Source organism: Haliotis asinina, chromosome 14 (genome assembly GCF_037392515.1).
Source record: "Haliotis asinina isolate JCU_RB_2024 chromosome 14, JCU_Hal_asi_v2, whole genome shotgun sequence".
NCBI classification, from domain to species: domain Eukaryota; kingdom Metazoa; phylum Mollusca; class Gastropoda; order Lepetellida; family Haliotidae; genus Haliotis; species Haliotis asinina.
In genome coordinates, this window is record NC_090293.1 from 20457781 (window position 1) to 20483174 (window position 25394).

Genomic DNA, 25394 nt, shown 5'->3' on the forward strand with positions numbered 1-25394 from the left:
TGTTTAGCCGGTGGTGTGGATAAGAGAGGTCCTATTTCTGGATGTGGAAAAGCTGTTCTTAGGTTGAACTTTTGTATGAATAAGAGAAGATGATTTGTGTATAGAAATTGATATGGTGTACATATTTGAACGGGTGCATGACACTCCAAATACACTAATTTTTTTATCCATTTGATAGAAAGAAATTGCAGGATTAAAGTTTTGCGGTAATTGATTTTAGTCAAGAACACTACAGTTCATAAGTCATTAATAGATAGCATGAATGATGTGACTGACAGGGGTTTCGTAATGGCTGAAAACATCAGTTTCAGCTTCAAAGGAACTAATCAACATCAGTTAACCCACATCAGAAAGGTCACTGGGACCAATCATTGTGTGCTGTGACCAAGCCAGACTTCCGGGTAGTGACCAGAATATTCATGAAGCAGGTTTCACGGTTGATGCCATGGTCTGTCTGTTACTGTGGGGAAAGAATGTGTGTGACCTTTGTACTAATCATAAACAATGAAGATTGGTGACATGAAGTTTGTTCTCAACTCTTGTTGCCTCTACCTATGTTGGCTTGTTGAAAGCTTGTTGTCTGCAGGTTTTGGAAATTTATGAAACAGCAGAATTTATAGATCCAGTTGGGCAAGTGTGAAAAGTTTGAAGGTAGGAATGTTTTATGTAGAAGGGCATCTGCTGATGATTTTGATAAGTTAATAGCTGTGCTGGACATGTCCAACATCCCAGATTTCATTTGTGTGGACCGACAACCAGACAGAGCAGTGTAGGACTGGCAGCTGTCAGATATTCGTATATATATGTACATGATTGTTGCTGACCCGTTAGAATCACCTGTCTGCCTGGTGCCAGTCTCACTACTCATGATGTCATGGTCTGTCAATATATCTGTTTATTAGGATATGAAGATATGTGTGGTTTGGCATCTTGTGTAAAGGATAAGAGACAGCAAAATATGTGATGTTGATAAATTTCTAAATTTGAAAAAGTAAGCTAAATCTTGTCAAACATTAATCCTCAGTGACTGATTAAATTCTAATCCATGTACAGTGAAAAGCACTTCAGTCAGTTACTATTCTCCATGAAAATGTCCAGTTTAAGAAATGTATGGATGTAGCCTGTCATCATGGAAGACAGTGAGGATTCCTGATGAACGGGATTCTGCTTTACGTGTTTCAGTCTGCTGTGTGAGTCCAAGTCTCTCTTGTAGACAGGGTGGTGTGTAGGAGTAGCCTAGTGGTTACAGGGATCGCTCATCATGTTGAAGATCCTGTTTAGATTCTCCACGTGGGTACAACATGTGAAATCCATTTTGGTGTCTCCTTCCATGATATTGCTTGAATATTGCAACAAGTGGGATAAAACCATACTCTCCCACTTTCTTTGACCACAGAACGTATATTTACAGAGACATTCATTTCAAAAGCAACCCATCTTTCCACTTGTCTGAAATTAGGCAGAGTCTCGTTGTAGTGATCAAAGCTTACAATGCCAGCATGATAATACTGTGCTTACTATAACATAGACGTAAACAATGCTAGTGCTATGATAGCCTTGTGGAAAGTGTCTGATGGAGTCTAACCAGATAAACCAAGCATCTTAATACAGACATCAATCTGCCCAAAGCAGCCCAAATATGAAGAAATGTCTCTGCAGAATCTTAAGAATGTATGTATAATTTTAACACTTAGCACACACCAAACTGTTAATCCAATGTTTTTTCAATGATCGTCAGCTTGAATTCAGGTTTCAGTAGTATGTCAAGTGAGCCCCCACTATCTACACAAGCCAGGCCTCCTGGGAGCCCCGTCAAGGATCAATATGTGATAATTTACTGGACCTCTTCTACAAAATAGGTGACAGCATCTTTTTATAAACTAGCATTCTGTGAGTTCCCAGTGCTACCCCCCTTTCATTCAGCATCCCCCTTGTATAGCATCCCCTCAGTCAATCCTAAACCCAGTTTGCTTTAGGGTTCAGCCTAAGAAAAGGTGAGATCAATAGAGAGTTTGTTGTCAGCCAAATCCAAACGACAAGGAAAATCATCAGGCCCTGCTGTATTTATTGTTTAATGAGACTGGAAAGGGTGAAAACTGAAATAGACTTGCCTGCTTTCATATTCAGGTCCTTTGGTAATGCAGTGAGTTTCCATTGCGTGACAGTGCCAAATGGATGCAATTGGAGAGATTGGCATGAAGATTTAATGGACAAGTTGATGCATGCTTGACTAGATGAATGGACAAATGTATGGGTGGAATAAGTGTGAATAACCGAATAGATAAATGAATGGGTGAATGAATAACTAAACTCTGGCAAAGCAAGATTTCATTACCAAACGGACATGGGAAGATTTCTCTGTTAGATACACACTGTATTCATGAGCTGTATTGACTTTATGGTAGTTAAAACTTGATTAAGATGAATATTCACCCTTAGTTTTATAGACAGATGAACCCAGGAGTTCATATGCAAAATAGAACCCCATGTGAGCCTATTAGTATTGTAAAAAGTCAACTAAAACACGGATCAGGGGCTTTATTCTCAAAACGTTCATAGCCCTAAGAATTCTTAACTTTGGTCGTAGCCAATGTGTTAAGAATGGGCTTAAGAACTTCGAAGGGCTACCAACGTTTCGAGAATTGCTAGCCTGGCTGTCACAGTTGCAGCAATAAGGTACACTTACATGATGAAAGTTCCTACTTATTGTGATGGATGATCATTGGTATATGTTTTTGGTCCATGTGGGGATTCTGAGAGCGGTCGGTTTCACTATGTGACCCTGCTGGTGATGGTTTATCTTGGCTAGATTGCATAGATCCATGATGGTTTGGCTGGCTCAGATTTGAGTGTTTAAAGGTTGTTGTGTCATTTTGTCCTGATGACGCTTACATGTTGTTGTTTTTTCACGCAAAGAACATGTATATCAAACTCTGCCTGTCTGTAACATCTATACTAGAAAACACAAAAGTGTTGGGCACAGTGCGCTACATTAGGTTTAGTTTTTCTATTTCTCTGCTTTTTCCCTTGGCTGTAATTTTTCAGTTTCTACAGTTCACATTGGCTTTCTCTGACATAGTTGTCTAACTCAGTTTCATTTTGACATCTCTTACTAAAAATCCTTTTAAAAAAACAAAACAAAACAAACAAACAGAAACACTGCCAGATGATCTTTTGTTGTGTAAGAAGTTTCTCCAGTTTTTATCGACTGTGCAGACATTTTCCCTTTAGGAAAGAGAGGAGACCTATCTGGCTATCTCCTGCCTCATAGCTCTGTGTATGCAGTTACATTTACATATTTAAGTGTAGGTTTTAAGGGGCTTCTATCATGGGATCAAGAGCTTTGCCTCCTAATGGCTTTGGGAAGATCCAGTTAACAACGCAGATGAATCATTACCAAATAAGATAACTGTTATCAGTAGTTATCAGAGACAGTTAAGCATTCACAATCAGGCAGGTAGAGCTTCTAAATACAAGACTGTCTCGACTGTGGAGACTTCCACCATAGAACATGGACTAGTCTTGATAGAGGCATTGGAATAAATACTGGCCAGGATTTTCGTTAGTGGTAGCTATCGTTACAGATCATAGAGAAAGATAATCGTTGACTAAATAGCCATTGTTTGTCCATAACAGTAACTGTTAGCAATAATAAAAAAAATAAAAGCACATACACACAAAAAAAACCCAAACCAAAAACACTGCATGTGTTAACAAGAACCTGAATTTGTGTATTGTTTTAGTTAATCTAAACTTTATCCTATCACCAAAGTGTGTGAACGTCATTGAACGATATTATCAGTGACATTATTTTCATGTCGGTTATCATTCATGGTTTTTGCAGACAGTGATATTTCAAATTATCGATCTTATCAGTCCTAGTTTTGATAATGTTAAAGGTATCCTCTCTGTTGAATACAGTTCCAAACAAGGAATCATTTTGGTTCGCACAGTCAAAGTGAAGACAGTTAAGGAAAGATATCAGGATAGCAAAACATTTCAAGTCATTATATAGATGATGAGGTGTGTTGATCAGAAATGGAATTAGATTTGGCTCCTTTTAATACCGAAGTGTTTAAGATGTATCCGTAAATGTGCCAAACTGTCTGATTTTTGTGTTTTCATGAGGTGTCCTCTATATGTTGTACATCAAAGCATGCACCAATAGGAGTAGGTCCAAGGGCGCAGGTATGCTGAGTGAGTTTGCTTTTCGGCTGCTTTTGGCAAAAAAATGGCAGGGGCGCCAGAAATTACATTTTGTACCCATGTGGGGAATCGAACCAGGATCCTTAGCATGACAAGTGAAGGCTTTAACTACTAGGCTACCGCATGTATGCTGAAATGCTAGTACTAGAGATACAGATGCCACCTGTTGAATGTGTAAGGTTTGCCAGTACCTCTACATGCAGGTATCAACAGCAACTTTGAGGCTGTAGCTATTTCAAACACTAAACATATTGCTCTCCTATTGTCCGTAGGCTCTAATGAACTGATCCACACTATTTGGGTTTAGCTGTTTAAGGTTTGCTGTTGGGAAAATTGGTATTGTATGTTTGTTATACCAAGAAGTCAGTAAGCTGTGCATATTGGCACACTAATGATCGATGAGAACATTTTGTGTGGGGCAATGAACTAAATGACTAAATGGTCCAGAATATACTGACAGGCAGCCTTGCAGGACTAGAGAAGGCATTATCTCTGTGGCAGGAATGGTTAAGGAACAACCATGAAGTATATGGCTTTGCTGCACTAGACAAGGTCAGGGAACAACTCTGTAAATCTTGGCTTGCCATTCAGAATTCTGTGGTTCAGGGCTATTTCATTGAAAGTTAGGTGAGGGAGACTATTTGTGTTGTACGTATTGGTCTGTCTCTGTCTAATTTGGCATTAATTACATAGGGGCCCGAAGGTGCTGTAACTCTGGTCCCACTGAGGCTATGCAGATTATCAGTCAGTCCAGTTGAGTCACTGGATGTAGAATATGGATTTGCAAACCTGAACTTGTTAGACTACATCTTGTATGAACTAGGTGGGGTTGACAAAAACTTAATGTACACAGGTTTGGTGGACCAACACCTTTTGTTTTTTAGTTACATAGGTACGATGGCAGTGTTCATTGAAGGTGTGTCAAAGAAACAGGACACTGGGCCCTGTAAGTTTCAGATGTCTGCCTGAAAATTCACAGGACCCGCAGAATAAAAGTTCAACACACATTTCAGATTTAGCATTTCTTGTCACTGGCATTGAAATTATAAAGAAACATAAAATTTATAAACAGCAATCAAATGTCATATATCACATACAACAACATCAAAGTCATTGTGAAACAGACTGTCGGATACTGGGTTTGATGGAAGAGAATATGATGGACCAGGGTATGATGTAACAGGGCAGAAGTAACCATGGTGATGGATGAGGGTGTGAAGGACCAGGATTAGATTGATCAGGGTGTGATGGACCAGGATTAAATTGATCAGGGTTGGATTGGATCGATCAGGGTGTGATGGACAGGGTTGAATCAACCAGGATGTGATGGAACATGGTTTGATAAGATTCCTGATAAAGGATTAACATGCAGTAGTAGTAAATTTCTTTATACACATTGTATTGCATAAAGTAACACTACTTGTTACACAGACCGGTTCAAAACAGCTCTCTATTTTTGCATGATACAACGATAACAGTGTAACACATCAGACTTTTAACAACAGAAATAATCCAACAATGCAAGAAGTAACTAGTTGCTATAGAAGTGGCGGTTGACCTTTATCGATATTTGAATTGGCAGTGCAGACAGGAAGGACTTCAGTCGAGCATAGACGATGTCACAGTGAAGTGAGATTGTTGCTTATCTTGGACAGACCAGCTTGTCTGGCCTGTGTCACACATGAATGGCAGGGTCAGAAAGGATTGTGCAGCATCTTCAGTCAATAGAGCGTATTCATTAAAAGATGAATTGTAAAAATTGAGGGCTAAATTATTTTTGTTGATATGAAATAAGTTGTCAAATTTTCAATGGAAATATATGATGATGACAATAAGAGGATGGTGGCTAATGAGGCAACAACTGATGGATGAGTCACTCTTGATATTTATGAAGCAATGGGAACACGTTCATAGAAAAATTGATGTAGGATAGATTCCTTGAATTGCTAGGACATGAATTCAGACCAGGATGCTGGACTTCTTGTGTTAGCATTGGGCTATTTCAGTTGGCCTCACACCACATCGTTATCACTATTAATGCAGATCCTTCTCAGTCTTAACGAAGTACTGTCTGATCAGCCATGTTGGACAACTGACCAGAATTGGAGGAACAAGCTGTCTGGACGAAGGACGTTGCCACTCCATCACTGAATAATGTCACTTCAATGAGAGGACGGCATCTTGGACATCTTGAAAATTGTGAATCTAAAGAGTTCAGTGATGCGATTATGCACTTAAATCAAGTTTATGATCGCGGGAATGTAGTGAGGTTAGGTCAGCGATTTGAATATTCTTGTCTGTTCAGTGTGGATAATTTACAACTGCCCTATTTACAGTGACATTGATTTTCTCAAACGATGGGAATCCCATCAATCATTCTCAGCTGTGTAAGGAGGTAACACCGTAGAAAGAGATTTGATAAGAAGTTTCTTGAATTAAACTTTCTAATGTAAGAACCTGGATGTAATTTGTCCGCCTTAATTGTGACAGAGACTTATGTCTCTTCTTGTCTTCCTGTTAGGTTACATTAAAGGATGATGTAATCTGCCTGCTTCATCTTCTCCTTCAGGATCAACCTGAAATATAAAATACGCTTTTAGAGTAATTAACTTCTTTAATGTACTGTGCATGAAGTGTTTGAAGGTTGTTTAATAATTCCAGTCAAACTCCATAGGGACCTAATGCTCTTTTCATTTTCCATCTTTAATGGCACGATTAAATTTCTTCCACAGGGAAACAACAGCATTGGCTTATGTAGCTCTTGGCTGTATCCTAATCCTGTAGCATAGGTCAGTCTTGACCCAGAAATTTATAATACAAGTATGCTTATGTGAATAGTGATTGTGTCTTTGCTACATCAATAACAGGATTTGTTTGTCTGCTTACAATACATGGCTGGGATTTTTTTTTTTTTTGGAAGAGGACAGTTCGTGTACCAAGGCAATGAAGGTCCCCAGGACCATATTCTGTATCCTAGGGCGAGTAGATCTCCTGCACCCAGTGAGACCTCAGTGGGTATGCTGATGCACAGGAAGTGTATATGCTAAGAGAGACTGCAGTTGGCTTTTAAAGGTGGCCCCCTGTCCCATATTCTTGTTCAAAGAGCCTTTTTGGGATATTCCCAATGCTGTGCAGGTCCAAACTATCCATGGTTGGTTGACTGCAGTAGGGATCTGGGTGTAGAGCAGGTGCCATGTGTTCATCCATGCCAGAAGACACCACAGTGGGTATCCCATAGCAGAGTATGTCTACAGTTCCCTATGCTTATTATATGAGACTTCATTTGATGTCTAAGGGCAGATTGGTCCCCAGTGTCACTCGCTTAGAAGAAACTTGATCTTAAGCCTCCCTGAACAGATCAGATGGTGAAGTTCGGATGATTTAGAGTTCTCTTACCCAGATGACATCATCATATCGATCAGTAGACAGTCTTGTCCAGATTTGTCTGTATTTAAGCTAGAATATAAAATGCAATGTAACACACAAAGCTGCAGTCACAAGATTTCAGTGACTGACTTCAGCAACCCCTGACATTGTCATTGCTCAAGCTGCCAGTCAGTGATGTGGGCCCAGATGCCTCAACAGGCCTCTGTGATAGAGCTGCAAACAGGTATTCATCCTTGCGCTTAGTGAACTGAATTCATCATTCCATCTGCCAATATTTGTGTTACAAAACATTCTGTTTTTGTGTATCTACTGACTCGCTGGATAATGGAAGATGTTCCTCTCTGCCAAGCTCATAGAACTGGTCAGGTCTTGTGCTTGTGGCAGTTATCAGCAACATTGTACTTTTTCTCATTGTTGTATATGAAATGTGGTATTGGTTCATTTCCTAGAGCTTCCTTGTTCTATGTAAAACAAGTATTGATATTTCTGACGATGGGAAGTCAGTACATACAAAAAGATTGACATCCAACAGCAAGTGCAGTACAAGGGCAGACATCAAAACTGCCTGGCTTTGTTGAAAAACAAACCTATCGCATAAGTGTCTCCCCTCATGTGTGGGGTCTTGGGTGGCTGAATCGTCTGAGGCGCAGCTGTTCACTGTACCCCTGGACAAGGGAGAAACTTGTGATTGCTGATGGTATTCCTGGTTAGCCCAAGTCATGTTTCTGTCAGAACCACCCCTTTTCTCATGGGTTTCAATAAAGTGGTAAACATCTGAGACGGTCACTTCAAGCTTTTCTCCCTCATTATACATCCTTTCCATGATGTGTCTAGAATACTGTTAAAATCAGCTTTACAACCAAACACTCTTCCTAGCAGTACTTGTAAGCAGCAGTCTCTGTGTATTTGTTGGCTGCAAAAGACAAGCTGTTCTTACTTGCATGTTGGTACCGTACATAAAACCTGTTTCTGATGTTGCCTCATTAAAGTTATGATTACATAATGCCATAAGGAAGTGTTTGAAGGTTCTTTTAAAAAATCCAGTCAGATTCTAAAGGGACCTAATACTCTTTTTTCATGCCAGGGGGAATATAGTCTGTCTGTTCAATAGTTTTAGACCAATTTTGACAGATATAACAATCTGAACCTATGTTTGTGCCTTTTGCTATTTACAACGTTTTGGCATTTATATTTTTTTGTTTTTCCATGGAACATTTTGGTGTTAGTCTAAGGGTAGCGTGGGCTTCATTTCCGGAGCAGAACTCAAAAACCTTTGAATATTTTCTGCCAAACTTGGTAGATATATCAATCAGAAACTAAAGTCGTGCCTTTTGCTGTGTACAGGGTTTTGTGATTTACGACTTTCTTGGTTTCCATGGAAACGTTTTTGACTTAGTCTCAAAAGTGAAAGGTGTGTTTCGTTTCGGGAGCAGAATTCAAAACTTCTCAGTATCTGTCAGTAGAACTTAGATATGTGTGGCAGACCCTAAAATGGTGCCTTTTGCTATTTATGGGTATTTGTGTTTTAGTACTTCCTCAGCTTCCATGGAAACGTTTCGGACTTCGTCTAAAAACGGAGTTATGGGCTTCGTTTCCGGAGTAGAATTCAAAAACCTTTCAATATTTTTCTGTAAGACTTGTTAGACTCTAAAGTGTTACCTTTTGTGATTTATTATTTTCTCGGTTTCCATGGAAACGTTTCAGACTTAGTCTAAAAATGGAGTTATGGGCTTCATTTGGAGCACAACTCGAAAACTTTCAGCAAAACCTGGCAGATATGTGAGGCAGACCACAAAGTGGTGCCTTTTGCTATTTACAAAGTTGTGGCATTTCTATTTTTCCTGATTTCCATGGAAACAATTCGGACTTGGCTTCATTTCCAGAGCACAACTCGAAAACCATCTGATATCTTTCAACAGATTTTAGCAGATATATGAGACAGATCTTGAAGTGGTGCCTTTGGCTTTTTACAGATATATGGCATTTATATTTTTAATGATTTCCATGGAAACGCTTCAAACTTAGTCTAAAAAAGTATCAGGTAACCTTCAGATGATTTGTCCTGTCACTTATGTGGGGGATGGGGATATATGTCATCTTCTGATGACTCTTGTTTTCTGTTACCATATTTAATGGTTACTCATTACCATTGCTGAAATTTTGAAAAAGCGGCCATAAAACCTCATGACCAATCTTGGACATCATGATAAGTCAAGGTCAACTGCTGCAGAAGGAAACCCCATTGATAGTGTTCGTGGCATACTAGCACTCTTTGTATCATAGTTTCGTTATCGATTTCCTATAGCTATGAGAGATCTATTCCTCCTTCCTAAAGTGACTTCATGGACAACTCAGCTAAGGCACCACAATTTGCTGTAAGTAACATCCCTTGGACTTCTTGAATGGTTGGTCCATCTGCTCCATGCCTTGTTTTTCGTCTTCAATAAGGAGGTAAATGTGAACTGAGACATCCATCTGTTTACTTCCCGTAGTGATCTAACAGTGATACGGCAGGATTATCCTTCAAGGCAGTTTACGGTACAGATTTTCCGTCCTTAGTGATACAGCCTTCAGCTCATTGTCGGTTTCAGAACCAGATTGACAGTATTCATGACCATTGGTTTGTCAGCTCAATACATATGCTCACAAGCATCAACAATGTGGGTAATGTCATACATATGCTTCATTTTGATTCGTCCAGGTTACGAGAAGTCAATGATGTAACAGAAATATTGTTCAGAATGTCAGGAAATGATTCTTTACCATCTTTCCAACTGAATAACTTCCTGAACATAGTCCAGTTTTTGATAGCCCCCGGTGAAGATTCTGAGATAGAATCTGTGGTAGTGATGAAAACAATACATCACATTATTCATGCTGAGACATGGTTGAGTATACAATTAGAGCACCCATACTGTATCCGTCATTGCTCACATTCTGAATCATGGTTTGTATGGTCCAAAACATTATCCAGTAAGTAGTTGGAAAAGTGCTGAGTGCAGCCTTGAACAAGAAAACAATCTGTCTGGTCCGTATCTGCCTTATTCTGCGATGGATCCCAATTGTGTGAAGAGGTCTGGAGTGTAGGGGACTGCTTGAGAAGCGTATCACACACCCACAGGCTATGCTGACCAGGGGTTCATCAGTGACTGTCTGGACAGAATTGGTCATGAATGTATTGCCCAGGACACTTGCTTCTGCATTGTGCAGCAGTCAGATGGAGGTATATACCCCACAGATCATTGTGGCATCCCAGACATCACTGTATCAATCTGACTGACTAATGTAATGCATATACTCTTGCTATTTTGGGACATGTAAGGCAAAGTGGCAATCAGTGTTCAGTCTGTGGGTAGGGCTGTGTGGTACATGTGCAGACCATGATGGAATTTGTGTTTCGATCTTTCTTTGGCATGGCAATGATGCTTGCATATATATTAGGAATGACATACCATTGCAAATGAACAATATATCACTGACAGGTTTCATTGTTTTTGAAGATTACTGGCTACTCTACTGAGAATATTTTGTAGGGCCATGGTGACTTGATGACCAGACTCGCATGGTAAATTAGGCAGAATATTCTTATTTCAATCAGACTGTAATTTGAACATCATTGCAGTCCTTGAAATACTGACATCAGCCCAAACATTATAATCATTTCAGGCTGTAAATATCCACACTGGCTTCGTGATTAGTGTTGGGATGTCTGTATGTTAATACGGTCTTACAGTTCTCTTTATTTCAGACTATGAATATTAACACTGATCTTTAAGAAAACTCTGATGATCCTGGCTGACCGGTCGGATGTTGTATTTGAGATTACAAGGGCCTGTCTCAAGTGCCATCATAGTGGGGTTCAGTCTCACTTGGAAAGGACACTAGCAGGCTGACATTTACTAGTAGGCTGAAATGTGGAAATAGACCGATCTGGCATGTGTCTTTGGCTGCGATATCTTTCTGTTTTTGATACCTGAGTTAGTATTTCTTTAGCGTATTCTAAGACTTCATTTCCTGTCATCTTAAATGCCATCTGTTACTCTGATATCCCAAATGGCATATGTTACTCTGAAATCCCAAATGGCGTCTGAAATCCCAAATGGCATCTTGCTCTCATATCCAAAATGTTTGTTTATCCGAAATCTAAAATGTTGTATGTTGTTTGCTGATTGATATGGCACATACCACTCAACATTTGCTAAGGATCAAAATAGTGATGTTTAGTGAAAGCTGTTTACTTTATACATGCTGGGTTTTAGTTAATTTGATCCTATGGGTGTCTGTTATGCAACAGCCTTTCCCATGCCACAGCAGTATGTGAGTTCATATCAATTATCACTCTTTAAAGCTGTCTTGCATACTCAGTGAACGTGACTTTATCTTTCAAAAACAAAACCCACGAAAGTTTCATTGGCTACAGAGCTTTATTTAGAGATTGGCCTCAATCATTTATCAATATTCCATGACTTTTGCATGGATTTCAACAACATACAGCAACTATTGTTTTGCGAAACACCCTCCACTCTGAGGCTGATAATGGGCTACAAATAAGCAGCTGATGTCAGTAAAATTTGCATGAAAGCATTTGCTATTCATGCTGTTGTTCTTTTAACTTATGTAAAGTTTTTGTACCTAGTGACTTCTGACTTTTGAAATAATGAATAACTGGCAGACACTTTAACCCTGAGTTTTACAATTCTGCATTTAGGAATCTTAAAATGAATCCAATTTAGAAAAGGAAATGATGACTGGCATCCTATATGCTTCTGTTTTAGAATCATACACAGATCCTGGCACTATATGTATATATTGTGAACAGATGGATAGTTACGTTGCCATAAGGTTGCTTTCTTTGTACTGCGAGTTAGTATGATTAGTCTCATTTGAGATGAATGATGGTGGTGTGGTCTTAATTTCCCGGCATCAGTCTCAGTCTCTGGTCACTGACCTTAATGAGGCTAATGAGGTGACATTGGATATGTCGGTGTCCATGTGTATGTTCTCATTGGTAACGTGAAAGATGTTTTCTTGTATTACAATGGTACCGAGATTCTGCAGAATCTATTAATTGGCAGTATCTCAGTGACACTGCCTTGATGTGTGGTGTCATGTACAGGTTAATCTGAACATTTCTTCTTCCAACTGGGAGGCCAGGGTGCAAGTTATAGCAGTTACCCATCAGGCTTATTTAGTCCAGGCTGTGCGTGATGTGCATGTATATTTCAACTTTCTGTAAGCCATCTTATACACTAATCAACTAAAAACACTGTATCTTGTATCACATTAGGCATATCATGATTCATCAGTACAATAATTATGTACCAAAGTGACATGATGCATAACACATACCTTCTTGTGTCAGTCATGTTTTATCCTATATATTGTATCTCCCTTGAACTAATTCATTCGTATTAAACTTAATTATGGATGCATATAGCTGTGGTGTGAACATTTGCTGCTGTGTTTAATCATGCAAACTACTTTCCTTGCTGCTCCTGTTTCATCTCAAAAGTATGACTGATTGAAAAGCGACATTTTAAGATATTTTAAAGAAAGATGATGCCAGACAGAAAGGGACATAAAACAATATTCTTTCATGATAGGAACGAGTGTGTGTAACAAGGCATTTTAAGGTATTAGGGATAAGTTTGTATCTCTGCAGTCTTTGTTAATGTCTCTTATTTATTTATTTTATTTTTTTTGTCTTTCAGGTTTCACGGAATACCTCCTGTCTGACGAATGTGATATTTTTGACCCAATGCATAAAAAAGTCTGCCACGACATGACACAGCCTCTAAGTCATTATTTCATTGCCAGTTCGCATAACACGTGAGTATTTTGGGCCAAAACGACTTAATGTTCTGTGTATATTGCTTGGTCTGAATTAATTTTCACTATAACATGTCTGTGTAAATGACAGTAAGCTGGTCACTATGTTCTGACTGACTTAGCCCACCGTGACCACCATAGTGACCCTTGTCAAATCAAACCTGCTGCAGCTGGTGGCCTTGTCATGCAGGGAAAACATAAATGCCTGAAACAGTGTCATCAACATTTGTCAGCAGTTAATCAAGTCTGGACCCGACTTTCCACTGATGGAAATCGTATACACCAGAAACACTGTCACAAACAGTGGTTGTTAGTGGATTAACACCACACTGAACAATATTACATTATTGACTGCTGTAAATAATCATATTTGGACCAGATTATCCAGTGATGGAAATCATATACACCAGAAACACTGTCATGAACAATGGTTGTTGGTGGATTAACACCACACTGAACAATATTACATTATTGACTGCTGCAAATAATCAGATTTGGACCAGACTATCCAGTGATGGAAATCATATACACCAGAAACACTGTCATGAACAATGGTTGTTGGTGGATTAACACCACACTGAACGATATTACGTTATTGACTGCTGTAAATAATCAGATTTGGACCAGACTATCCAGTGATGGAAATCATATACGCCAGAAACACTCATCAGTAGTGGTTGTTGGTGGATTAATGTTACACTTAAACATCTGTCATATTGACTGCAGTTGCAAACAACACTATTACAAATTTGTAAATGCAGTTTTAACCAGATAGTCAGGCCAAGTCTGGACCAGACTGTCCAGTGATTGCATCTTGCACACATATATCAACAACAGTTATTTTTGTGTGCAGATAATCAAGTCCCGACAATCCAGTGATGGTTACAGGCTCTTTATCTGGTCAATAGGACTGACCAGTGATCTTTCACACATTCTGACCTGCATAGTTAAGATCCTATTTGAAATGCCATGGGAATACACTGAGGCTCTATTATTACTGAATGTGCATGTGGGCAACAGGTTGCATGCATGTCTGCCACAAAATAATGGGTGACTTGTTACATATTGATTAAGGTTTCTGTGTCACTTCTAATCAGTGCAGGGACATGTATTAATGCCACAAATGACAACCGTACCCTGCTTCTCATGGCAGATGTAGAAGATGCTGCATTGATTGCAAGATTCGATCAGAATAGGTTTGACATATCAAAATTAGGAATGGATGCATAAAAATTTCCACTACAAGTCACATGTGGTGTACAAGCCATCATTACAGTTCGTTATGGTGTTGTAGAGATAAAGTGTTGTTCATTATGTTCAGTAATGTAAGGGTTGACATTTTTCAGCAGGGAGTTGCTGTAGCTGGTAAAGTAGTAACCCCAAGTGATCCCTGGCCTTGTCATGCACCTCAGTTGTCATGGCTAGAACCTCCATAGCCATGGTTAGGACTTCAGTTACGTCTGTACAGTCACGTCTGAAACCCCTTGCTGTCATATCTTGCACTTTATTGTCATGTCTTGGAACCCTCATTATCATGTCTGTGACTGGTCAACTCATTGTGAACATCGCTGTAAACATCCTTCAGCGTGGAACTAAATCTATGAACCATATGACAAACACCTATTTGCAACAAGGCACTGTTTCATGAGCATGTTAAATACTCTCATAATTCATCCCCTGGTAAATATTCTATATCTTTGAAAGGATAAGGAAATAGCTAGAGATAAAATGTTGTGAAATAATTAGTGTTCCGAAACAGGCCAATGTTACACTCCTCCTCAACATTGTGTTTGTGTTGGAGGATGCTGTGCTTCGAGGGTGAGTCTAGTGAGGACCAAGTTTGCCCAGGATAATGGAATCAGCAGGCTCCTCTATATATTCTATGTTGGGTAAATTCAATCAGACTGCTTGATATTGACTGGTGACTGAAAGGACACCATTGTGTCAAGAAGAATCAATTTTAAAATGTCAACGGTGTTTGGAGATGAAAGGCTTGTCAAATCTGATCTAATTTATCTCTTAGGAGGAATAGAGGTGTGAGATTGTGTCCTCTTGACCTGTCTTTATCAAGAAGCCTTCATAATTCCATCAATTATCAAGACTTAGCACAGCTGAAGTATTGAATAGATCAGTCAGTCGTCATATGGTTAGGTTGTGCAGTCATTTAGGAAAATAGTTTGTTGTCAGCAGAGCCTTGCAGGATCTGTTTGCTATGAGTCTGTATGACAGAGTTTTGTCCAATTATGATCTATTCCCAACCCTTTTTGTTTGAGACTCATCATTTTCAGTCTAAAACAAGGACTGCTAGACATGAATTTGAAGTCAGTATACAGTGATGGCATGTTTTGTCAGTGACCTAGTACTATGAAACCATTGTTAGTCCAGGCTTGAAAATTAGATTCATACACCCATACATTCAGGCATGAAGCTGTAAAGTGCAATGCTCTTAAAAGCTAAGCCTAACCATATCTCTCTTGATAAACTTAGGCTTTCCTGACACAATAGGTTATCTCATTTTGCACTATTGTTCAAAGTGGCACTCATGCTAATTCACACACTACTGTCCGAATAGGACAACAGGATATGAAATCCAGCACATTTACCTGTGTAGCTGTGAAAGCAACTGAAGAGGGAAACACTTACAAATGAGGAAGGAAGGTGTGATATCCAAGTGTACACCTTGCTTTTCATTACATGTATGCCCCTCCCTACCAGAAAAGTGTTGACAGGACTTTCATCAGTCTTTGTACAAGTATAAGGAGTGTAGTAACACATTCATGCTCCTCCTCCACAAGGGGCTGCAGGTATTGACTTCCTATCCTATGCATGTCAGGAATAGTGCTGTGCTGCACCCATCGGATGCTGTCTCAATATTTGATGCATTTTCCTTCAGAAACCCTTTTATACTTGAGGTGGAGTGTACTTTAGCCATTCAAACTTTAGTTCAGTCCTTTTGATGGTAATGTGGTGGGATCTATGTCATCTGTTGCACAGATAACATACATGGTTTAATGGAGAGAAATAATTGTATCTCCTTGTTCAAAGTTTGATTCAGTTCCGTGGATGTTAATAGGTTAAACCTTTGTTGTCTCTTGTACATATCAGCCTACATTATTTTGTGGACCTGGCCAGGCCAGATTTAGTTGATGCAGTTTTTCAGAGGCAACTTGAGGACATTGTTTCTACAAACAACAGTCTCTCATACCTGATGCCTTCCTAAAGAACATGCTGAAAGCCAACATATTGTAACATGGTGATTTTGCAGTTGCTTTCTGATCCATGCTTCAGAGACACTGAACACTACAAAGATGCGTGTAGAATGAGTACCATTTTTATGGATATACAACTGCTTTATTTTGTATAGGTGACGTTTCGACATAGATTCTAATGTCATTATCAAGCACGTGATGATAATATACATAAGGGATTGCAGCCAGTTGGAAGTGATGTACATACGTGTTTACATAGCTGATGAAGTACTGTTGGGAAGTAAGTAGTGACACTTGCTCGACTACAACATTATGTCAAAACGTCGCCTGTACAGAATAAAGAAGTTGTATATCCATAAAAATAGTGCTCATCCTTCATCTACCCAACTTCTAGAATGCCAATCGAAGAAAGATGCATGTGTCAGGAGAAATAGAACCTCTAAAGCTTATGTTTGTAAAGTAGGAAGAGATTTAACTCTGTGTGTGTAATTTGCTACACTTAAAACCTAAGTACGCGTCAGTAATGTTTTTTAAATAGCATTTAGATATTCTTTTCCCTTGCTGTTTCTTCAAGTTTGTTGAAGAAGACTCTCTGAGCCTCTCTCTCTGCGTGTATCGACTGGAGGTAATGGACCACGAAAAAATGGAATTGATTTGTGCAATTGCCTTGGGCATTGCGCAAACACTGGTAACAAATCTACCAATCTCATTGCTAATTCATTGAAGCACAATTTCAAGTAATGAAGCATTTGTCACAGGAAACTGTTCTAGCAGTTTGAAAGCAACATTGCAAACTGACACAATGTCTTCTACAGCAACTTGTTTAAGCGTTCGTTAAGCATAGAGAGCATATCGGTATTTCCTATGAAGTATTTTAGAACTTGTATTTTGCTATTAGTTCAAGATTTCTTTGTTTTTCTATACCAAAAAGCATACTGGGCACATCATCAGTGCTGTTGCCAATCTAATGAACCATCATCCTGAATTCACTACAGCGTTATTACACTCACTCATTCTGGTTCTTGTTTTGTTTGATGTGATGTCGTTTGAGATTAAGTTTTGTTTTAAGACAGGAAACATTTACTCTAAAGTTTTAAAATGTAGGAAGTTTAGTATTTTTGAGCAGCGTGACATATGCATCTGTCTTCTAATTTGTGTCATCTACAGTGCTGCAATTTGTTGTAACCTAAGTTGTCATCGTATAATCATCCTTTATCTGTTAGCATGACATCGGTTTCACCGAAGTGATAAATGTCACTCAACTCCCACACAAGATGACTTGCTGTGATATAAGTGAAAAACTGTTCAAAGCTGTGAAAAAACATCTCTCCAGCTCCATAGGCAGTTGTATGGATTAATAAGAGACTTTATTAAATTACAGGATTGACACTCTATTTGATTATAACATGTTGGAGATCTTATAGTGAAGGTAGTTTTTTTACTCAGTAATCATCTGGAGTTGTTTTGCTGCTTGTGTGTCCTTGTGTGCATGAATTACTTGTATGGAAGGGTTAAGAAACAGCTTTGAACATGTCCTGACCTATGAGCTCACTTCACAGAAGCACAGATGTAAAATTTCTGGAAGATGTCAGTCTTGCAGGACATTCAGCTATGGCATTTGATTTCGAATCACCTGCTGTGTCAGTGATCATCATTACAGCCATTTTCTTAAAGAGAAGATTTTCAGTTTTGTCCCCAGTAGGCCAAAGTACTCTGTGTGCATTGTGCAAAACACCACAATAAAACCACCATTTTCAGTCTTGTGCAAATGTTCATTAAACAGAATGGGTCAATTGTGGTCAATCATTTCTGAATGGGTCAGTTGTCAGAGAGTTGTGTCCCTTCCATTGAGAAGTTTTTGTGAAGTTATGTGTTATTGTTTGCTTTTGGAGTAGTTGCCACAAAAAAGGATACCTCTTCATCTCTGTTGGATACAGATAGCCCTAATAAAGTTATATTTGTCATAACTGAGACAAGGAATTTTTTTTATCTCTTCCCCCCCACCCCACCCAACATTGTTTACAGGGGTGCATTAAAATGCACCCTGTCCATGCACATTTATCTTTTCCGGAGCAGAACTCTAAAACCGTTCAGAATTTTTTCATTAAACTTGACACATACAATGGTCTAGTGGTGTACTGGTGCCTTTTGATAGTTTTGGAATTCTGAACAAAATATTTTTGGCATTTCCATGGCAACAGGTGTGATGCAGACTGAAATTGGAGGCAATGTGGGGGATATTGATGACTGTGTTTTCTTCTTGTTTTTGTTTTATTATTAGAAAAAGCATGAGTTATATGAAGAGCTGAACTTTGTAGCACTGTCCATGGCTAGGCCATGGTCAAGCACCAAAAACAATGTAATCAACAAACTAAATCTACTTTTGCTTTGTTTGGAGAATTATCATATGGCTAGTTTAGATTAAGTGTTAATGCTTTGAAGAATGTGTCATCACAAACTCATTCACAAAACTTTCACAGCATATTTTCTCCTTTCCACTAAATTGAGTCTGTTTCTGAAGATATGCAGGACAGGGTATTCTTTTGCATGAAATCGATATTCATGGTGCCTATCACTGGACTGTCTGGTCTAGACTGTTTCTGACAACTGTCATTTTGCTAAAATATTGCTTTTTTGAAGCCTTAAAACATAACAAAAAAAACTGTTACAGGGTAAACAAACTATTTAGCTACTGATATCTGCAACATGGCTGATGTGACAGTATGTTGAATTATTGTCCATAGGGTGAAACATAGCCAGTGTCGTATATGTCAAGTGTGCACATATCACTTATATCTAGCAACCATTATTTCTGTATTTCGTCACACTTGCTAATCTCAAATATACATACATAACAGAATTCAAACTATGAAGTGATATGAGATATTTGCTTGTGCAATCGACTCTATTTAAGCAACAACTCTCTTGCCAATATCTATCGGTACTAAGGCTTGAAAATGTGTCCAGGCTTTAGAGGTCAGCCTTTTATTTCAGGCAGCAGCATTTTGTGGTCGTGTATTCACAAAGCTGTCTAAAAACAAACTTGTAAAGTTTTTGTTGCTTCTAAAATTGTAGCCAAGTGTATTCCACCACAAAGTAGCTTGATGTCTTTCAGCTAACCTTCATGTTGGAAGTATAAGATACTGTTATGACAACTTGAAGGTGGGTTAATGGTAAGATTTGTTGAAAGGTGCTTACATTGTCAAAGCTAAGCTGGCTGGTCCTTACTGACTGCCAGACAGCTAATAATTTGCATACCCCTTATAGTCTGTGGATAATTCAGACATATAGCGTTAGGTTACAAACACTTCTCAAACCTATCAAAGCCACACAGTGGTTCAATCTCCTTTATTTCAACTGCCTATTTGTGGCAGACTTTTTCAGCTTGAAGAGGACTTGCAACAAACCAGACATGTAGAATATGCAGATGGCCACTGTTGAATTAGAACTTTTTTGCCAGGACGAAAGCAGAATGTAAAGCGTAATGAATTAGTAGCTTGATACTGATGCTTTTCTACATGTTGTTGCAGGTATCTATTAGAAGATCAGCTGAAGGGACCCTCAAGCGTGGAGGGATATATCCGAGCTTTGGAGAAAGGCTGTCGATGTATTGAACGTAAGTACATTAACAAGATAGATGGGGAAAAAGGGGTGAAATCCAGATGTCCTCTTTCTAGACTGGCGTGATGCTTGTAGAAACTGAGTGAGTGTTGGGTTTGTTTTTTTCTTATATGTCGCTTATAGCAATATTCCACGACAGGGGACACTGGAAATGGGCTTCACACATTTTAACCATTTGTGAAATCGAATCTGGGTCTTCGGTGTGATGAGCGAACACTTTAACCTCCTGCTACCCCCTCTTGAAGAAGCTGAAACATGACAGTCATAGGATACCAGCGTGACCTCTGGACCCTGTACCAGAAACCTATCTGTGCACTAAGATGATCTTAATGCGCTTACTTTATCAGAGGTTTACCATAATTGTATCACAACAATCACTTTGAAGGAAGAGGCCTCATGATTGTGAAACACTGACCCCAGTTGTTTTGTTGGGGTTTTTTTTGAGAGATGCTCAGGCTGTCAAACCCTGGTTTTCCCAGTCCAGACTTAATTATTCACAGATTGGTACATTGTAGCAGGTGTCTGCATGTATCCCTGTTACAGTGCATTACAGTCCAAGAGGATTTCGTGTAGAAAGTTCCCAACATGCTTGGTTTGTAATGTCAGTGTATGTTTGTGCAATTAACGCCACAGTATTTCGGTTATATCATGGCATGTGGGCTGAATGTGGGAGGAATGCCCACAGTGATGCAGATCTTATAGATACGTTTGTCACTTTGGTTAGAGGAAATCAATGTGAATAGTGATTGGAAAATATGGTCATGTTTTCACACATCTTATAAGCGTAACTTTGAACAGCAAATCTATGTCTTTCATGATTGGATGACCCATGTCTCTAGTGCGGTCTGTTCTGGCACGGTATCTTGATAGTGTTTGAAGTTTGCCGACAACAGACATAGTGTAAAACAACATTGTACAAGCAGATCATTTGATTTTTGTGCAACAGCGTCTCACCTGTACTGATACAAATATGTTGTGACTGAGCTGATCCAGTGTTTGTGCAGGTCTGTTATGTTTTCATAGGCCAGGTTTTATAGGGAAGGCCCTTGGGAAATAGCCCAAGGAATATTGTGTCATGAAGCCATGAAGTGGTGTCACTGGGGTCAGTGAGCCAAGTCAGTTTATCAACCAAAATATTACATGATTGTGCACGTTAATTTGTGACATTGTCAACTGTTGCAACATGACAAAACTATGTCAAAGAATACCTCTTTATACATCTAGATAAAGATAATGCCATCTGGATATTGTGTTTCCATATAGATATTTGTTTTCATGTACCTATATTTGTAATGCATATTACTTTTGTCTCGTAGTGTATTCTTTGAGGCCTGTGAGGTTAATGTTGAGCATCTTGCACTGTTCATTACCAATAAGGCTATGTACACAGGGTGAATGATCTTTCTCCAGCTGCTACTGTGTGTAGAAGCTTCGTCTACAATGTACTGACAAGCTAGCCACAGATAGCAGTGGGACACACAGCATCTATTTTCAGAACAAGAGAGGAAAATGTACTGCATTGTCCAATGCTGAAGAATCACTGTTCAGATTAAATTCAAAGGATGTAAATATCAGCTGTCTGAAAACTGCAGTTCTTAACACGGAAGTTCCCATGTGTGTATCACTGGTATTTGGCATTATCCATTCTGGTCTTTGTGTCATTGTCTAGTGATGTTTACTTAGGAAAGACTGGAGACATTTCATATGTCTTGGCTAGGGAGGGTGTTGTGTCAGGATCGATTAAATTAGAGAGGTGTGTTGTAAAGATGTAGAGCAATGACCATATATTGGGTTTAGGGGGGGAGGGAATCAGTTTTTACCTTCTTGCCATGGTGCAAAGTTTTCAGGGTAATATTATGTTTATATTGACAGTATGCATTAGCGATGAATTGAGATATATATAGTCAGGACTGGAAACAGTGTCTTTTATGTAAAAATTGTTTGCATGTAGAACATTCCCCAGTTTAGATTTTGATATTTTTCTTAAAGTGCTTTTTGCATTTTATATCTTTCTGAAAAAGAGAAGAATAAAATGGTTGAAAAACAATTTAGTCAAAAACATTTTTCTGCTTTGATTTTTGGGAGAGTTGTTACATGACAGAAACATTGTTTTTATTATATTGCACCAGTTTTTGACCATATTGTAAATTGTCTTTGAATGTATTTACATGACATTGTTTCCGGTTTAAGCTTGATATAAGTTGCATCATAATTAAGGTCTTTGGTGGTAGTAGATGTTTTTTACAGTCAGCTGTAAAGTACTAACTTGACAAACATTTCTGTCCGTGTGTCTGTGTGTGTGCACAACCATGAGTGTATGCTCTACAAAGTGGCCAGAGTGATACAACAATAGTACAATAGTAAGCTAATGTTAAGCAATGGTCTTCTTACCACTATGACCAGTTGGTGTCAACATCACCACCTGCACCTAAGAGTTCTTCCGCATTGTTGATGTGGGACAGTGGAGTAGTAAGATGGTGAAGTTTTGCTCATCACACCAAAGACCTGGGTTTGATTCAACACATGGGTACAATGTGGAAATTTAAGTGGCGTAATAATTAAACTCACTCTATCACATGTTGTACTGATGTTGTTTCCAGTTGATTGCTGGGATGGTCCAAACGATGAACCTGTCATCTACCATGGACACACTCTCACTTCCAAGATCTCCTTCAAGGCCGTCATAGAGGCAATACGAGACTACGCATTTGTTAAGTCTGAGTGAGTACTATATTAATGCCCATTTCACTGCACAAACTCAGTGACTTGTGAAACCTTGTAACATCACCGAAGACATGATGGTCCAAAATATCAGTGTTCCCATTCTCTGGTAATTACCAGGTTTTTACCGATAAAAATTGTGATGATCCGTATTTTCATTTGCTGTCTGTAGCTGCTGGTACATTTTGCCTTTCAAAGGTATATTTAATAAAATTGCAGTTAAAAACGTCTTGGCACATCTAAATATAGACTCTAGTACACTGCACATATGCAGATCAAGCCATGCCATGTAATTACCTGATACAGATATTCGCACACTGCCATGCCCTGTTAACTATTTGTACCCGTAGCACGTGGTAATCATTGGGTGCATAGGGAAAAAAAAAGGCTTCCAGTAGTAAAAAATAACATCATACACTGACAGGGTTCTTTTTGGGGACAAATAAGCAAATATAAGTGAAACATCTAATCCAGTGGTTAAGGATACAGAAAATATGGCGATGTGCTTCCATTTGTGACATGTCTTAATATCCCTGTTCTTTTATATTTTGTCATATTAATGTAATCAGAAAATTATGATTAAAAAGATGCCTTAAATAATATGTATGGTGGCCCATTTTACAATATCAGTGGCTTTCCACTCACTAACATAACACAATAATGGAAAATACCTCCATTTTTTAAGCTTCTTATGAATAACATGTAAGGCGATAGCAGGTATCGTTCAGAAGCTCTGAACATCAACAATATTGCTGTACCCTTGCTGAGTATAATTTGACAATTGTAAGAAGCATTTTTTTAATATAAAAATTGGTTTCTAATGAAACTTTTTTGACACAGTCTGCTATAGGAATTTTGATTGGCCAAAAGTAATGGATACTGTCCTCGTAAATGAAAACTTTCAGATTTAGACAAAAGTTTGGGGTGAGATAATGTTATTGTGAACACATTAAGCAAGAAATCACTATCTATTTGTAAATTATTGGACTTATTGGAAGTATTGTGCTATCTTATGACCTGTCACAAATATGCTACATGCATGTTTTTGCATTAAACATCTTGTCTGATAAAGATTGATGTGACAAAAGGCAACATGTCATTTGTCAGTGACTTGACTTACATTACATGATCACACAAAAGTGTGGACATAGTAATTTATATGTACCTTTGACAACTTTTATGAATACTGTTAATGTTATGCATCAGTTTATTCAATTAATTTAATGACATTCTGAACACATTTATTGAATGTAGCTGGACTGCTTGAAATTGTTTTTTGATTGTCTCAGCATGGCACCAAATCGAATCAATAATTGTAATGTAGATCCCATGAACATATTCTTGAAAAACAAGCAGCACACTTTGCAGCACATTTATTGACAGTATTTCGTCATGAATACTGATTACTTTGTCCGTGTCTAAAAACTAATCCCTCTGTAATTTTCGAACTAAGTCGTATAAGCCGCTGGTAAATTTCAAAACCACCAGGAACACTGAATATGTTATGTTGATGAAACCAGATCCTGATAGCTATAGCGCCTCATATTCTGTAGTAACAGTCATTTACTTAGGTATAAACCTGTGTTTTGAAATTCGAGTAAACCTGTTACCTCAGACTCAGTACCTCTCTATTATAACCTGGAACTAAGCTCTTTAGCTTTTTTCATGTATTTTACAATAATTACATCTGAATATATGCAAACAGAATATCAAGCTTTCACCCTCTTGGCCTTCACCACCCTCTCTCTCTATTTGGGTTCATTATGCAACTTCACACTTGTTTTATTCTTTTTGTGTTCATCAGTCATTCATTTAATTTCTACCCATGGAAATCTAGATTACAGTTCTTTTTCAGCCACTCAATTTTGAAAGGTGACTAACGTGATTGGTTGACTTGGCATGCAGACTTGGTTGATGCATGTCATCATATCAACATCGAATAATGCTCGATGCAAATCACATTGCCACATTGATTAACAATGGCAACAAACATTTCAAGTTGCCATTGACAATTATATATTCCTATTACCATTAGGGTACTCTCAGAACTCTGCGCACTAGTCAACAAATATCTACAGTATACATCATATTCAAAAGAAAATATGACACATCTACATTTCACGAGTATGTTAAAGGTTACCATGACATTTTACTTCAATGTGAGTTACCTGAAGAATCGGTTAATGTAAAGTTTCATGACTGAAGAGGAAAGGAAAGCAATCCTCGGTCACAGACTTGACAGTGTTTTCCAAAAAGCTGAACAATGACCATAACTTTAGAGTAACTTTAACTGTATATTTAGAAAAAGTATCTAACAAATTTAATGACAGTGCATCAGTGTATTTCAGGAATTTGTAACCATATGTAACACTTTTTCTGTCTTGTGACATTGACCGTTGATCTTTCCATGATTTATGCAGA

The 25394-nt window shown here is 38.5% G+C and overlaps 1 protein-coding gene across 4 annotated transcripts in view; it reads left to right on the plus strand.

Annotated features, from left to right (window-relative positions):
* LOC137260960 (inactive phospholipase C-like protein 2) overlaps positions 1-25394 on the plus strand; it is a 70162-nt gene that overhangs the window by 15272 nt on the left and 29496 nt on the right. For all 4 annotated transcript variants that reach the window (XM_067798538.1, XM_067798539.1, XM_067798537.1 and 1 more), the window contains exons 4-6: positions 13305-13422; positions 20162-20247; positions 22853-22973. In XM_067798538.1, the coding sequence (XP_067654639.1) occupies positions 13305-13422; positions 20162-20247; positions 22853-22973 (325 nt within the window). The remainder of the gene's footprint in view (positions 1-13304; positions 13423-20161; positions 20248-22852; positions 22974-25394) is intronic.